This window comes from Mobula hypostoma, chromosome 22, assembly GCF_963921235.1.
Source record: "Mobula hypostoma chromosome 22, sMobHyp1.1, whole genome shotgun sequence".
NCBI lineage: Eukaryota > Metazoa > Chordata > Chondrichthyes > Myliobatiformes > Myliobatidae > Mobula > Mobula hypostoma.
In genome coordinates this window covers 56,043,092-56,059,411 of record NC_086118.1, presented here as the reverse complement: position 1 = coordinate 56,059,411, position 16,320 = coordinate 56,043,092, and the positions used below count along the sequence as shown (strand labels likewise).

Below are 16,320 nucleotides of genomic sequence, written 5' to 3'. Positions count from 1 at the left end.
CCTCTAGTTGTATTTCAATGGCTTCATTCACCAGACCGTCCTAAAAGCCATTGGCATGGCACGGTAATTTTGTGCTGTTGAAGTCAATCCTATGGCCATTGCGAATGCAATGTTCTGCTACCGCTGATTTCTCCAGGTAACCCAAAAGGGTACAACTCCTGTGCTCCATGATGTGGGTTTCCACTGTGCATCCTGTCTGATTAATACATGCTGCACTGCATTCACAGAGAATCCTGTAAATGCCATCTGACCTGAGTCTCAGGCCATTTTTGATCCATACAAGCTGTGACTTAAGCTTCCTTGCGGGTTTGTGGATGCTATTAACCTGGTATTTCTTCAGGATTTTGGCGATCCATCCAGAAACCGAAGGAATATAGGGAAGACAGGTGGCAACAACAGGTTCCTCTTCGAAGTATGCTTCTGCACATTCGAATAATTTGAGAAGTGATGTAATTCAATTGGGGTTATCTTTAAATAAGCAAAACCTGGAAAGAGGGCAAGTTTTGCACTCTAATTACAGGGGTCTAAGTGCAGGTAGGTGGGACTAGGTGAGAGTAAGTGTTTGACATGGACTAGAAGGGCTGAGATGGCCTGTTTCCGTGCTGTAATTGTTATATGGTTATATGGGTATAAACACCACTGACTAGACATGCCCAGGCATCATCCCTGATGAAGATGGCAAGAGTCTGTCATTGAAACACCAGTAAAAATTGATACTTGTACCCAGCTGGAAGCCCGCAAAGAGTTTTTCCTTTAGAGATTGACTGCCTGGCGTCCACATAACCAGGACTTGTGATAGGCACCAAGTGCTCAATGACTATCCACCACCTGCTCTCATTGTTTTACGGGACCCTGATCGGGTAGGCAGCCGGGGGGGGGGGGGAGGGGAGGGGTGTTAGTTAGGTGCTACACCTTGCCCAAGGGTGACCTGCAGGCTTACGGAGGGAAGGAGTGCCTTACACCTCCTTTGGTAGAGATGTATCTCCACCCCACCACCCAGTGACTGAGGTATACAAAATAATGAGGGTATAGATAGGGTTTTCCATTGGAGCTGTGTGAGACTGGAACTAGATGTCATAGGTTAAGGGTGAAAGGTGAAATATTTAAGGGGAACCTGAGGAGGAACTTCTTCACTAAGAGAGCAGTGTGAGTGCAGAACAAGCTGCCTGCGGAAGTGGTGGATACAGGTTCGATTGCAACATTTAAGAGATGCTTGGATAAGTATATGGATGGGAGGGGTAAGAGGGCAAAGGTCTGGGTGCAGGTTGATGGGATTAGGCGGAATAACAGTTCTGCATGGCCTAGATGGGTCAAAGGGCCTGTTTCTGTGCTGAAGTACTCTGTGACTCTATAAGGAATAGGAATCCTGGTTGACTTTTCCGTTCCCTAATTTGTTGCACTCTGATTATTACCAGCTAACAAAATAATGGAGAGTTTAAGTTGGAACTTCACTGATCCAAAGAACTCAGTTATAACTAATAAATGAATTATAAACTTAATAGTTTTTAAAAAAAAATTACACCCCTCCCTCACCCCTTTGCCACTCCCTCATCATGCACCACTTCACTGTTTCTGACCAATGGCGTGCCACTCAAGCAGGCCTACATCATCCAAGCATTATGATGTTATATTTTGTCATTGATTTTACTTATGGGGAAATTATGCAAAATTTGTGTTAGGTTTATGTCTATAATGCATTGTGTTGCTGCTGCAAAAAGCTAATTTTCATAGCACTTACACCCTGTAAGTATGTAAATTTGAATTTGAAGCAGGATACGAGTGTGAGCAGCTGTTAGGGTCATTTTCTCCATGAGGAAGTGCAAGCCTGTATTTGTGAAGTAATTAGAATACAAAACTAATCTTCTTTCCAGGTTTTGCTTATTTATACATAACCCCATTGAATTACAACACTTCTCCTCAAATTATTCAAATACTCAGAAGCATACTTCCCCTACCACATTTCAGAGTTGAAAAGTTCAAAGTCACCATATGCAACCCGGAGATTAATTTCCTTGCAGGTATGGTCAATAAATCCAATAACCACAACAGAATCAATGAAAGACCGCACCGACAGAACGGACAAACAGCCAGTGTGCAGAAGACAAGAAACTGCAAATACAAGAAACAACAATAATAATAGATAAGCAATGAATATTGAGAACAAGATGAAGTGCCCCTGAGAGCGACTCTGTAGGTTGTGGGAACAGTTCAGTGATGGGGCAAGTGAAAATGAGTGAAGTTATCCCCTTTGGTACAAGAGTCTGATGGTTTAGGGATAATAACTGTTCCTAAACCTGGTGGTGCGAGTCCTGAGGCTCCTGTAACCTTCTTCCTGATAGCACAGGCACAGCATTTGACTTCTTTTAAATTTAATATTACTTTGAGGTACAATATAGTAACAAGCCCTACCGGCCCAGCGAGACTGCGCCGCCCAATTACACCCATGTGACCAATTAACCTACTAACCCATATAGGTTTGGAATGTGGTTGTGGGGTGGGGGAACTCACATGGTCACGGAAGAATATACAAACTCCTTACAGATGGCAGTGGGAATTGAACCCTGGTCACTGGTCTATAATAGTGTCACACTAACCGTTATGCTATTGTGCCTCTACCTCTAAACAGCCTCTCAGGCAGTGAGCTCCAGGGGCTGGTGCTGTAATAGCAAGACGCTAACTGTTATGCTACCATGCTGTGCCACCATGGTATTATATTGTTTTGTTGGTCAGTGGGACATTTTAAACAATACCTCCCAGTAACTGGCTCTACTAGAAAAGGCGCTACAGTCAAACTCCCCTTAGGCAGGGCAAGTGGGTGACATGATGGTGGAGAGTACTTTAGGGACACTGACTATAATTATATTAGTTCCAGTTTAGTAATGGAAAGAGTTAAAATTCTAAACTGGGGGGTGGGGGAAGAGAAGGCTATCTTCAATGGCATCAGAGCAGAATTTGCAAACATGAATTGGGAGAGGCTGCTTGTAGTGGGGTTAAACGTGTAAGTGTACACACAAGAAGGACATTAGGAAGGCAAAAGAGGGCTATGGCAGATGAGATGAAGGAGAATTTTATAAAAAATAACAGCTCAAGACATCAGACAGGAAACCGAGGGTAGCAGAGATAAAACGGCAGCATTATGAAATTTGACCTCAGGATTACACAAGTGAAGGGTGACAGATGACACTATAGATTGTACAGATGCTGGAAATCTTTAACAACATACACAAAACACTGGAGGAACTCAGCAAGTCAGGCAGCATCAATGGAAGGGAACGAGTTCCCTCCGTGAAGCTTTGACTCCTCTATTCGTTATTGTCTGAGCAGAAGCTAACTAGTGCAGCTGACTGACAGGACTATAAGCACATCAAATGGATGCAGGGAAATGGTGCAGGAAGGTGAGATGATAACAAGCAGATTGAATGGATAACTCCTGTCAAAGAGGTGTGACAAAAGCCCATGACATTGACCAGTTCAGCTATGGCTTTGGACTGAACTGGCGAGGTTCCAGCAGAGGGTTGGGCAGAGTAATCTATTCTACAGTTTGTACATTGTTTAGGCATAAGGGATTAGTTTAGCTAATCATTTGATTATTAATATATTTGGTTCGGCATAATATTGTGGGCCAAAGGGCCTGTTCCTGTGTTGTACTGTTCAGTTTTATGTTCCATAGATGTGGAGGTGGCACAGAAATTACAAATACAAATGAATTTTATATTAACTTTAATACATATTTTTATATTGCAATTAGACGTACCTTAAAGACCCTTGCACAATACTCAAACGATTTGGGATTGCTGACATCGTACACAAGGCAAACAACGTCACAAGTAGTGTCAGAGGCAGAAATAAACTCTGAATCAGACAAAACCTCATGTAGCTGGAAAAATACATACACAAACTTAGAATTAATCTTTATAATTAAAACAATGCACTAAAACAGGATACAAGATCATAAGGCATAGGAGCAGAATTAGGCCATTCAGCCCATCAAGTCTTCTCCACTATTTGATCATGGCTTGTCCATTTCCTTCTCAACCCCATTGTCCTGTCTTCTTCCCGTAACCCTTCAGCACTCATACTAATCAGGAATCTATCAACCTCTGTCTTAAATGTACCCAGTGACCTAGCCTCCATAGCCGCCTCTGGCAACAAATTCCACAGATTCACCACCCTCTGGCTAAAGAAATTCCTCCTCATCTCTGCACTAAATGGATGTCCCTCTATTTTGAGACTGTGCCTTCTGGTCCTGGACTTCCCCAACAAAGGAAACATCCTCTTCACATCTACCCTATCAAGGCCTTTCAACATTCGATAGAGATTAGATCCACCATTATTTCAATGAGATCCACCATTATTCTTCTAACGTCCGGCCAGTACAGGCTCAAAGCCCTCTTCAATGGTTGCTCATATGATAACCTTTTCATTCCTGGAATCATTGTCTTGAACCTCGTTTGAACATTCTCCAATGTCAACACATCCATTCTTAAACAAGAAACCCAAAACTGCTCATAACACTCTAAGTGAGACATCATCAGTGCCTTTTACAGTCTCAGGATTACATCCCAAACTGGAAAATTTAACACTGACTCTCTGTAATTGGGTTCCATATGAGCCACCAAATGAAAAAATATGTTCAAGAAGGTAGAATGGCCACATGCTGTTCCCAAGTAATGGTTTATTTCATATTAGTGGTAAAAGTGTTAATTTGATATTCCTGGGAGATCTACCAAGTATACTGTTAAAATACAGAGCGTTAGGCATTCCCATTATCGTGCACCTCTACTGCTATTTATTGGCCAAACTCTAGTAGTAAAAACTTGAATAATCCAGCCTGATTGTTCAGAAATCCAGATAGTCCACTGGAAAATTTATTATACAAGTTCACAACATGTAAGCAACAGTCACAACTGTGTTCTGTTAACATCCAATAGTCTGGAAACACGGCACAACCAAAGCCCCAGTGGTGCCAGATTACTGGAGCCTTATTTCTATTTCGATACACAAAACAGATGGATTTGAACTGATGTAATACCAATTTCTAACACGAGAAGGCACCAAAACTAAATAATCCAAAAGACGATTGGAGGGAACTCTAGAGATTAAAGTATTTGAATATTTTTAATCTAGAGATGGTAAGTAAGAAGTACCTCCATGAAAATGGAAAACAGAATATTTAAAGAGTTTCTGGAGTTTTAGCATCAAAGGACAAATTTAAATTTGTTGGGTTCAGTCGACAACAGAGGTTCATTACTACAAAGTTCAAGGTAAATTTATTATCAAAGTACGTATAAGTTACACTGAGGTTCATTTTCTTGCAGGAATCTCAGGGTAGTATATGGATATGGTGGGGTGGTGGAGTGGAGATAGGTCTCTACCAAAGGAGGTGCAAGTTACTCATTTCCTCCACTAACCTGCAGGTCACCGTTGGGCAAGGTGTAGCACCTGCTTAGCCCCCCGATCAGAGTCATGTGAGCAGCTGGTGCATAACACAATTCCTGGTTATGTGATTACTGTCACCAGGCAGACCATCTCTGAAGAGTATTGATAATGGTCAGGGTCACCCATCTTGTAAAGACAGTGCCCAGAAGGGCAAACCAATTCTGTAGAAAAATTTGCCAAGAACAATCATGGTCAAGGCCATGATCGCCCACGTCATACATAATGAATGAATATGGATATGGGTAGTATAGGTACTTTGAACAAGGAAGAGTGTAAATGGCATGACCTCATGTGCTTCCAACGTTTAAAACTACTCGGGAGGCATGTCCATGTGTGTGTGCACACATGCAGAAGAAAGGGAACAGTACTTTTAGGAAATATTGCTTTCTGCTTTAAATACTATCCTGGACAGCACCTTCAACTTTAAAATTCTAACTATTTCCATTATATTTTAAATAGTTTCCTCTGCTGAAATGGAACTTGCATCACCATAACAAAAGGAAGCGGAACTTTGTGAGAGGTGAAGTTAGAGAATAATCAGGTGTATGAGAGCTGTGGGAGGATTTACATGCCAGTCCTTTCTAGTAGGTGAAACCTGACAGCATAAATGGCAGTGATGATTCACTTCTTGATGAGCTCTATGTCTTTTATGCACACTTTGAAAGGTAGAATAACACTACACCTTGGGAATCCCTACAGCGACTGGTAACCATAAGACAAAGGAGCAGAAGTCGGCTATTCGGCCCATCGAGTCTGCTCCGCCATTTTATCATGAGCTGATCCATTCTCCCATTTAGTCCCACTCCCCCGCCGATATGCAGCTGTGCACAGACACAACAAATTGGCGACGAGTATGAACTTTATCACAAACTGCACCGATGGTTATGGGACGAAACAGCAAGAGCTAAACAGCATGAGAAAGCCAAAGGACACATGAGTAATAGCGAGAAACGTACTGAAATTAAAGATAAAATAATGTTGCAATGGCATCAGTTGGGAAAGTTGATTAATTTGATAATGCTAATGAAGGTGAATAACATGGAGTAAAAGAAAGCCCCTACACTTCTTAGTTTAATGGGCCCAAAAACATATACTCTCGTATTGCACTTAGTAACCCCTGAAAAGCCAGCAGCCAGACATTTTACAAAATCATTTGAGCCCTAAGCCGTTAGCAATAGCTGAGATTTAGATTTTACAAAAGGAACCAGTCAAAAGAGGAAAGCATTTCTGAATATATTGCAGAACTATGTAAAATTTCCCAGTACTGTGACTTTGGATATGCACTTTCTGATGCATTAAGGGATAGACTTGTATGTGGCACTCAAAAGAACGTCATGCCTAGAACTGCATAGTATAACTTTAGCAGATCACAAAGTCATCTGGATCACAATAGATGTGTCCAGTTTAAAACTGAAAATGGAGCTGGATGCAGGGTCACCTTTGTCCATAATTCCAGAGGCTGACTACAACAGACTGTTTTCTGAGATACCATTAGAGAAGAATGCAGTGATGCTAATGACTTACACAGGCAAAAAAAAAAATGCCCCCCAAAGGCAAACTGAAAGTGAAGGTGACATATGGAGGCCAAACACAACAGTTTGAACTTTATGTATTGGAAACTGGAGGGCCAGCACTTTTTGGACGTGAATGGTTGAGAAAAATCCAACTAGACTGGCACTCAATTAAAGCTCTCTCTGTGGCATCAACAGGAAACTGCAGCCCAAATGGTAGCACTAACCCTGTGATCTCGTCTTGTAGGCTGATGTCAGAGCAGCCTTCAAGAGGGTGAACCCTTGCAAGGTGTCAGGCCCCAGTGGTGTACTTGGCAGGGCAATGAAAACCCATGCCAACCAACTGGCTAGAGTGTTCAAGGACAGCTTCAACTTCTCACTGCTGTGCTCAGAGGTTCCTACCCAATTCAAAATGACATCAATCATATCAGTCCCTAAGAAAAGCAGGGCGAGCTACCTCAATGACTTTCACCTACACCTACTGTGATGAAGTGCTTTGAGAGGTTGGTCATGGCTAGAATCAACTTCTGCTTGAGCAAGTACCCAGACCTGCTGAATTTGCCAGCAGGTCTACAGTAGATGCAATCTCACTGGCTCTCCACACAGTTTTGGAGAACCTAGACAACAGCACCTATATCAGAATGTTGCTTATTGATTACAGCTCAATGTTCAACACCATCATCTCCTCAGTACTAATCAATAAGCTTTAAAACCTTGGCCTTTGCACCTCCCTCTCCCTCTGGATCCTTAACTTCCTTACTGGGAGATCGCAGTCAGTGTGGATCAGTACAAGACCTCCTCCTATGTTAGCCTACGGAATTGTATGTCCTACTAAAGTAGGGCTCAAAATCATAACTTTGAGGCATTGAAAATACTACCAGTTAAATAAGCAAACATGTCCAGAGGTTTGTAATTGGGGCTTCAGATTGAAATCCTTGCTGTTCAGAACAGAGGTTACAAACTATAATGGGTATCATCCCGAAGGACAAGATGTAAAACTTGATGAGATTTTCATCTGGTCATCATCATCATTACATGCATGCCATGTCATATGATGTGTGTGATCATAGTTTTCCCCTGACCACGATTGTTTTTGGCAAATCTTTTTACAGGAGTGGTTAGCCATTGCCTTCTTCTGGGCAGTGTCTTTACAAGACAGGTGACCCCAGCCATTATCAATACTCTTCAGAGATCATCTGCCCGTCAGTGGCATAACCAGGACTTGTGATATGCACCAGCTGCACATGCAACTATTTTAAGCAGCTGCTCCCACGGCTTCACGTGACCCTGACCGGGGGCTAAGAGGTGCTACATCTTGCTGGCTAGCGAAGGGAAGGAGTGCCTTACACCTCCTTTGGTAGAGACGCATCTCCACCCTGCCATCCAGTTTCATCCGGTACAAAAGGCAAAACCTTAATGAAGCCAAGCACTGACACTTCTACAGAAGATCACAAATATTGAGACAAAAGTCGATCAAACATAATCCCAACAATAGCAACTTCATTATAACTTTCTTTCTTTTCAATAATACTTGTTCAGGAATGTTAAGTAACCATTAGTAGTTATTTATAGAGCACGAAATAAATCGAGTGGAATTACCACCAATCCAATATGAGCGTAGGATTGAGGCGAGATTTGATACAGGTGTACAGAATTATGAGGGCTATAGATAGGGTAAATGCAAGTAGGCTTTTCCACTGAGGTTGGGTGAGATTAGAACTAGAGGTCATTGGTTAAGGATGAATGGTGAAAGGGAACATGAAGGGGAATTTCTTCACTCAGAGTGGTGAGAGTGTGAAACAAGTTGCAACAGAAAGGCAGTTGTGGGTTTGATTTCAACATTTAAGAGAAGTTTGGATAAGTTCATGGATGGGAGGGAAATGGGTCCAGGTGCAAGTTGATGGGACTAGGCAGGATAATAATTCGGCATGGACTAGATGGGCCAAAAGGCCTGTTTCTGTGCTGTAGTGTTCTGTGAGTCTTATCTACTATAAAAAAAAGTTAAGATAATTTTTAAACTTTCTAAAAAATTCAACACATTTAACATTGTCTTAAACATTTGTTACTGAAAATTAGTGAGTCTAGGACAGCTGTGAACCACAGATGATTAAAATGTACAAAAATTCTACTCATTTCTATTATGTCCACATGACTACCTACCAGTAAGTATTTTTCTTGTCCATATACATATGTTGTGTTTATGGCATAAAGTGATTTGTGTTCTTCTTTTATTTGTCTTTGTTTCTGTGATGAAAAATAAAACAGAAGTGATATTTACAGCTTCCGAACAGAACGTTACAACATCTATTACGAAACACATTGACTTAACATTGTGAATGTGAAAAATAAACTACTCAGTAAATCAAACCGAGTATGACCAGGGCAGCACAGTAGCATAGTGGCTAGCACAACTGCTTTTCAGTGCCAGTAATCATGGATCAAGGTTCGATTCCTGCCACTGTACAGAGTTTGTATGTTCTTACACGCGAGTTTCCTCTGGGTGCTCCGGTTTCCTCATACAGACCAACGATGTACAGGTTAGGGTTAGTGAGTTATGGACATGCTAGGTTGGCACCGGAAACCTGGTGACACTTGTGGGCTGCCCCCAGCACATGCTTGGGCTGTGCTGGTCATTGATGCAAATGACACATTTTGCTGCATGTTTTGATAGACGTGTGACAAATGAAGCTAATTTCTAGTGCAAGATCTTAAGTACTTGCAGAATCTCTCGTGTTTATTGTAGACCTTGATGAGTTTTAACTAGTGCTCCATGAAATCTAATCTCTGAGGGAGATGGAAAGACACAAAGGAACATGTGGGAAGATAAAGCATTGATATTGTTTCACTGCTGTACAACACTCTTGGGCAATTCAAGGACATTACACATTACATTCTACAGAACTGTTTAGTGGTGTCATTTCTTTGGGCCCAATCAACATGGGAATGATGTTCTAAACCCAAGTAGTCAGATGATCAGTTTCCCTCTCTCTCATACGATAGCCCGAGTGTATGTTCTTGGTTTTCTGCTGCTCTAACCCATTCACTTCAAGGTTTGACATGTCATACATTCATCTTTGAATGTACAACATCTCTGCTCTCCACACACCACTGTTGTATCACAGTTATTTAATTTACTGTCACCTCCCTGTCAGCTGGTACGTCTGGTCATTCCCCTCTGACCTCTCTCATTAACAAGGCGTTTTTTACCCACAGAACGGCCGCTCACTGGATTTTTTTTTGTTTTATTGCACCATTGTGCAGATGTTGCACAATATACCGAACCTTGAAGTGGATGAGCTACAACAGCAGAAGACCATGAACAAAAACTCCGTGGCCACTGAGTATATTTACTAAGTACAACCCATATGACAATTGTCAAGGGTTTCATATCAAGTTAGTGTTTAAATTCACATTCTGCTTCATCAAGTTAAATTCTACAGACTCAGTCTGCTGACCCTATCCCTTACCCAACCACACACCTCATAGTGGTTTTAGTCTTTTTCATCCTAGATACACAAATAATAATTAATAATGAATGTTTAACATGCCTTGGGGGAGATGCAGACAGAACTTTAGTAAGAGAGGAAGCAATAGGGCTGATAACTAAAATTATTTGAACTTTACTTGAACCCTCTCCTCTTATTTGTAGTTCCTGCCATTATAATTACCCTCCTTAAGATTTTAGAATAACTTTGGCATATATGAAAAACATACAGAGAAAGGTGCTGTTTGCGTCAAATCAAGTCAGTGAAGATTGTGCCTGCAAATGTCACCATACTTCTGGCACCAACATAACATTCCCACAGTTCACTAATCCTATCCCGCACAGCTTTAGAATGTAGGAGGCAACCAGAGCATCCCGAGGAAATCCACGTGAGAACGTGCAAACTCCTTACAGACAGCAATGGGAATTGAACCCTGATCTTACAGCTAGTGTCGTAAGACCTTACACTATCTGCTACAGTATCCAATATATAAATAAATACTTGCTTTTTTTTGCAAAACAACGCATTTCATTGTGTTTCGATGTGCATGAGACAAATAAAGCTAACCATTCTCTTTTATTCAAAACCATCAATCTTTTTCTCATTGACAATAATACAGAATCAATCAGACTTGAAAATCTACAATTTCTCTCCACCCTAAATCATTAACTACTAAAGTGTTGCACAGAACAAACAGATTTGTGAAGTGGCTCCAATATGCATTAATATCTAATTCAATTAGCGCTATAGTGTCCTCACTGATAGACAACAAGATTTTTAAATTTTATTCTAATTTGATACAGAGTTCAAAGTTAGGTAATTGTCCAACTAATTTGAGATATAGGACCTTCTTACATTAAAATATAAAATTACAGGATTTGAATAATTGGAGATACTTACTGCCAGATTTCGACCCAGAAAACCTTGCAGAATTCCAGTCTTGCCGCTGTTCTTCATACCAATAATGTTGCACTGAAACACGTTTCTTTGTGTTTGCTTTTTCTGCAGATCCAACTTTTTATCCCTTGTTACTGAGGGAATATAAAGCATGGTTTATGACACTTTTTATCGGGCGACGGAAATTTAAACCCAAGAAACTCTGCAGATGCTGGAAATCCAGAGTGATACACACAAAATGCTGGAGGATCTCAGCAGGTCAGGAAACAGCTATGGAACGCAATATACAGTTGATGTTTCGGGCCCAGATCCTTTATCAGGACTGGAAAGGAAGGGGGAAGAAGCAGAATAAAGTGGGGGGGGGAAGGGATGTTGATTGGTGAAGCCAGGTGAAGGAAAAGGTAGGTGTGTGGGGGAAGGGGGATGAAGTGGGAAGCTTCTTTATTCCTTTATCTTTTCCATCTATCACCTCCTAGCTTCTCAATATATACCCCCCCACCTCACCTATCACCTTCTAGCTTGTATGGCTTCTCCTTCCCCAACCTACTCATGCTGGCCTCTGCCCCCTTCCTTTCCAGTCCTGATGAAGGTTTTCAGCCCAAAATGTCGACTCTTTATTCCTTTCCATAGACGCCTCCCGACCTACTGAGTTCCTTCAGCATTTTGTGAAGGAAATTTAATTTTCATTTCCACTGCACTGAAGCTAAACCTTAATAACTTATTGTTAGGTTTTCAATTCAGTTGGAAGAAAAGAATATAGGTTTATGATGGATTGAGAAGCACAGAGTTACAGATACAGCAATGTCCAACAATATCAACTTCAGTTGAATTCAGGTAGTTAAAAACCAACCAAGCTTTGCTAAGAGGGATAGATTTGGAAACCATGTTGAATGTTTTTATGAAACCTCAGTTAGATCAGAGAACAGTAAATGATCCTAGTCCCTGCATTAGAGACAGAATACAGAATTTACTAGGGTGATAACACAAATGGGAACTTTTGATGGAAGACTGGTGGAGGTGTGATAGAAGTCTTAAATATAGACAAATCTGAGAGGGTAGATGGAGACAGAAGATGTGGCTAAGATGTAGCCACATGGTAATAATTCATCCAATTAAGAAATTAAGGAGAAAAAGTTACTAAAATTCCACTGTCATACCTGTGATAGCTGCTGTCTGAGACTCCTGCTCCCTTAGAATGGAATATCCTAGATAACCTAAATATTCCAAACATCGCTGAACGTCGAGGTATGTAGTCAGCCTGATTCAGAACACAAATATACAGCTATTTACAAAGTTACTGAATCAGCATTTTACAGAAAAAGAATAGATTGAAAATATTGCTCAACAATCACAAAGGAAAAATGACTCACGTCCACTGACAAATATAACCTTGATAGGTGACCCAGCCCCTGTCATTGGTGCAAACAGTGTTATTGACATCAGGACCCCAAGGCATGTAGGGAAACACTTTGAAAAGATCTTTTAGTTCCTCAGGTGATAATGCACAATCCCGGTCCTGAAAAACAATGCAGAAGGACAATAAAGGATTTCCATTTTTATAGAACCTCCAAGGTTGATAAAAAAAAAAGATAAGGATGTTTCATGGAAATTCATCAACAGATAAAAATGAACGGAGGGAATCATTTGAAGGAATGACATAAGACTAGGTGAGAGATAGGTTTTAAAATGTATTCAGAGAAAGAGTTAAAGGTAGAAATTACAAAAGACAATAACTACATTATTTAGGGCTTATATAGATAATGGCTCAACCAACAACAGTTGACTAAGTTGAGATGGGGCGGAACGGTAGTGTAGAGTTTGCGCAACGCTTTACAACATCTGTGATCCAGCTGCTGTCAGTGAGGAATTTGTATGTTCTCCCCATGATCACATGGGTTTCCTCTAGGTGCTCTGGTTTCTTCCCTCATTACATAGATGCACAGGATAGAGTTAGGCTTAGGGTTAGGAAGTTATGGGAATGCTACGTGCCAGAAGTATGGTGACACTTTCAGGCTGTCCCTAGCACATTCTCGGACTGTGTTAGTCATTGATGCAAACGGTGCATTTCACTGTATGTTTTGATGTACATGTAATAAATAAAGCTAATCTTTATCTTTCTTTCAAAGGAATGAAAAACAGATCTAAACAAATGAAGAGGTCCCACAGGTTTGTGGGGCTAAAACAGGTTCTGGAGAAAGGAAAACACAAGGCTTTGAAATGAACAAACAAATGAAAGGGAACTTTAAAACAAGGTCATGACCTCGAGTATCTTCAGCTACTGCAGTTTTTTTTTCTGATTTTGGTCAAAAATGAAAGTGTTGATGGTACAGGAGCTAATGTAGGTCAGCAAACACAGGAGTGGTAAAGGAACAGGACTTGACTGTGAAACAGACTTTGGCTAAACTTTAGCAACTAAGAAATAACCAAATATGAAGAAAAGATTTAACTTTATTTGTCACTTATACATTGAAACATACAATGAAATGGTATACATTTAAAAATAATACACAGCTAGATGTCATTTTGAAAGATGAAGCATGAAGCCTTTTATAGAAAATGGGGCTGAAATATTCCGTTTTCTATCAATAGGACAAGGGGAAACAAAGAGGATGATAAAGCAAAAAAGAGCAATGGACCTGACACAAACATGACAGATACAATCTTGATATTCTAAATAATATCAAACGAGGAAGTAATAATACAAGGAGAAGCAAAAAGAATTGAGAGGTGGTGGACACACAGAACTGGCTACCATTAGCACGTGTGGAATGTTCTGCATAGCATGTCTACAGGAGGTGATTTCTGGGGAAAAATTGGGTTGAAATTAGAAATGAGACGTGCTGGAGTGAAGGAGCTTTGTAAACTGGGATATCATAAACAGGCCCAATTATTTGAATATTTCTACTCTAATTGAATAGAAATTGGGGTGGCACAGTAACGTAGTGGTTATGACTTTACAAAACCAGTGATCATCGACTGGGGTCGATTCCCACCGCTATCTGCAAGGAGATTGTACCTATAATTCTTCTTATAATTGCAATTCCTCCAGATGCTCTGGTTTCCTCCCACATGCCAAAGACTAATGGGTTAGGGTAAGTTATGGGCATGCTACATTGGCTCCAGAAGCACGGTGACACTTGCAGGCTGCCCCCAGCACCATCCTCGTGCTGTGTTGGTCATTGACGCAAATGGCGCTTTGCACTGTATGTTTTGATGCACATGTGGCAAATAAAGCTAATCTTTATCTTTATAAAATCTTTAGGCTATGATACACAGGCAAAGATTTGACAGAACAGACCAATAAAGCACAGAAATGAAGAGAAAATTAAATTAATAAAGAACACATCTGCAAATTCAGCTCACCAAATCATGTTTGTCAAAAATGCTTTGTAGGAAAAGATATGCATGGTGATTCAGTTCAGTCGTGCAATCTGAAGGAACTTTCAATCTGTAAAAAGAGGAAAAATGAATTCAGTTGTTACCCACAAACAAATTTTTAACTTGCACAATCCATTAGAACAGCAGAACACCTGAGTATTCCTTTATTGTGAATGTGACATTGAGCAATATGATTAATCAAAGTCACACTAAAGCTTCACTCTAAAAGCTGACCATGCAACTTAAACAAAAACTCAAAGTCAAAGTAAATTTATTTTCAAATACTTACGTCACTATATTTGCGATTCATTTACTTGCAGGCATATAACAGAATTTATGAAATACGTATTTACCTGTTTTTTACTTTAGATATTAAGTCAGATTTATATGCTCTTGTATCTAATAAAGTGGCCACTGAGTGTACGTTCATGGTCTTCTGGTGCTGTAGCCCATCCACTTCAGTATGACATGCTGTACGTTTAGAAATGTTCTTCTGCACACCACTGTTGTAACGTGTGATTATTTGAATCACTGTCACCTACCAATCTGGCCATTCTGCTTGATCTCTCTCATTAACAAGGCATTTACATCCACAGAAATGCTCACTGGATGTATTTGGTTTTTTTTGCACCATTCTCTGTAAACTCTAGAGACTGTTTGTTATGTGTGAAAACCTCAGGAGATCAGCAATTTCTCAGATACTCAAACTACCTCGTCTGGCACCAACAATCAATCCATGGTCAAAGTCATTTAAATCACATTTCTTCTCCTTTCTGATGCTTGGTCTGAGCACTCACTGAACCTCTTGACCACATTTGCATGTCTTTATGCATTGAGTTACTACGTTAGAAACTTGCATTAACAAGCAGGTATACAAGTGTACCTAATAAAGTGGCCAGAGTGTAGATCTGAGATGGGGGTCTAAATTTGATTTATCGCATGTACATCAAAACATACAGCAAAATGTGTTATTTATGTCAACAACCAACACATCCAATGATGTGCTGGGGACTGTCTGCAAGTGTCATCATGCATTCTGATGCCAGCATAGCATGCCCACAACGCTCGGCAGAACTACATGGAACACCTGAAGCAAAAAGAAACAACAGGAAAACAAACATGTTCCTCTGTCACTCCCTTCCACACTTCTATTCTTTACATTTTACAATCCATTTTTTTTGTGACATTGAAGGCTGGCAGCTTAGGGATATTTAATAATAAAGTTGTTCTGCATTAAATAATTACAGTCATTGTAACTAAAAATAATTAACAGAACATCAAGTTCCTTCTGTAAAATGCTTACATGAAAGACAAGTTTTCAGAATATTTATCTTTTTCGTGGCTGAAGAATTTAACTAAAAACTAAATACTTGCATTATAACTATTAGACTATTTTTCTTCTTATTGCAGAAGCTGAGGGCAAGAAAACAGCTTGCTCAGAGAGTTATGAAAACTATCACTTTCAGAGTTTGGTATATTATGAGAAACTAAACTCTAAAAGACCACTGGTTTATTGAACACCAGATTCTCAGTTACTTTATACCATCCCGATCATGCAGAACAGTTCTTCCACAAATCTGCAATATTTAAAAACACCACTATTAGGAAAG

At 40.2% G+C, this 16,320-nt stretch overlaps 1 protein-coding gene across 5 annotated transcripts in view; it reads right to left on the bottom strand.

The window, feature by feature from the left end:
- Window positions 1–16,320, bottom strand: part of rhot1a (ras homolog family member T1a) — an 80,388-nt gene that overhangs the window by 22,427 nt on the left and 41,641 nt on the right. For all 5 annotated transcript variants that reach the window (XM_063030648.1, XM_063030645.1, XM_063030646.1 and 2 more), the window contains 6 exons: window positions 14,696–14,780; window positions 12,703–12,848; window positions 12,490–12,590; window positions 11,336–11,466; window positions 9,111–9,194; window positions 3,755–3,877 (listed from right to left, as the gene is read on the bottom strand). In XM_063030648.1, the coding sequence (XP_062886718.1) occupies window positions 3,755–3,877; window positions 9,111–9,194; window positions 11,336–11,466; window positions 12,490–12,590; window positions 12,703–12,848; window positions 14,696–14,780 (670 nt within the window). The remainder of the gene's footprint in view (window positions 1–3,754; window positions 3,878–9,110; window positions 9,195–11,335; window positions 11,467–12,489; window positions 12,591–12,702; window positions 12,849–14,695; window positions 14,781–16,320) is intronic.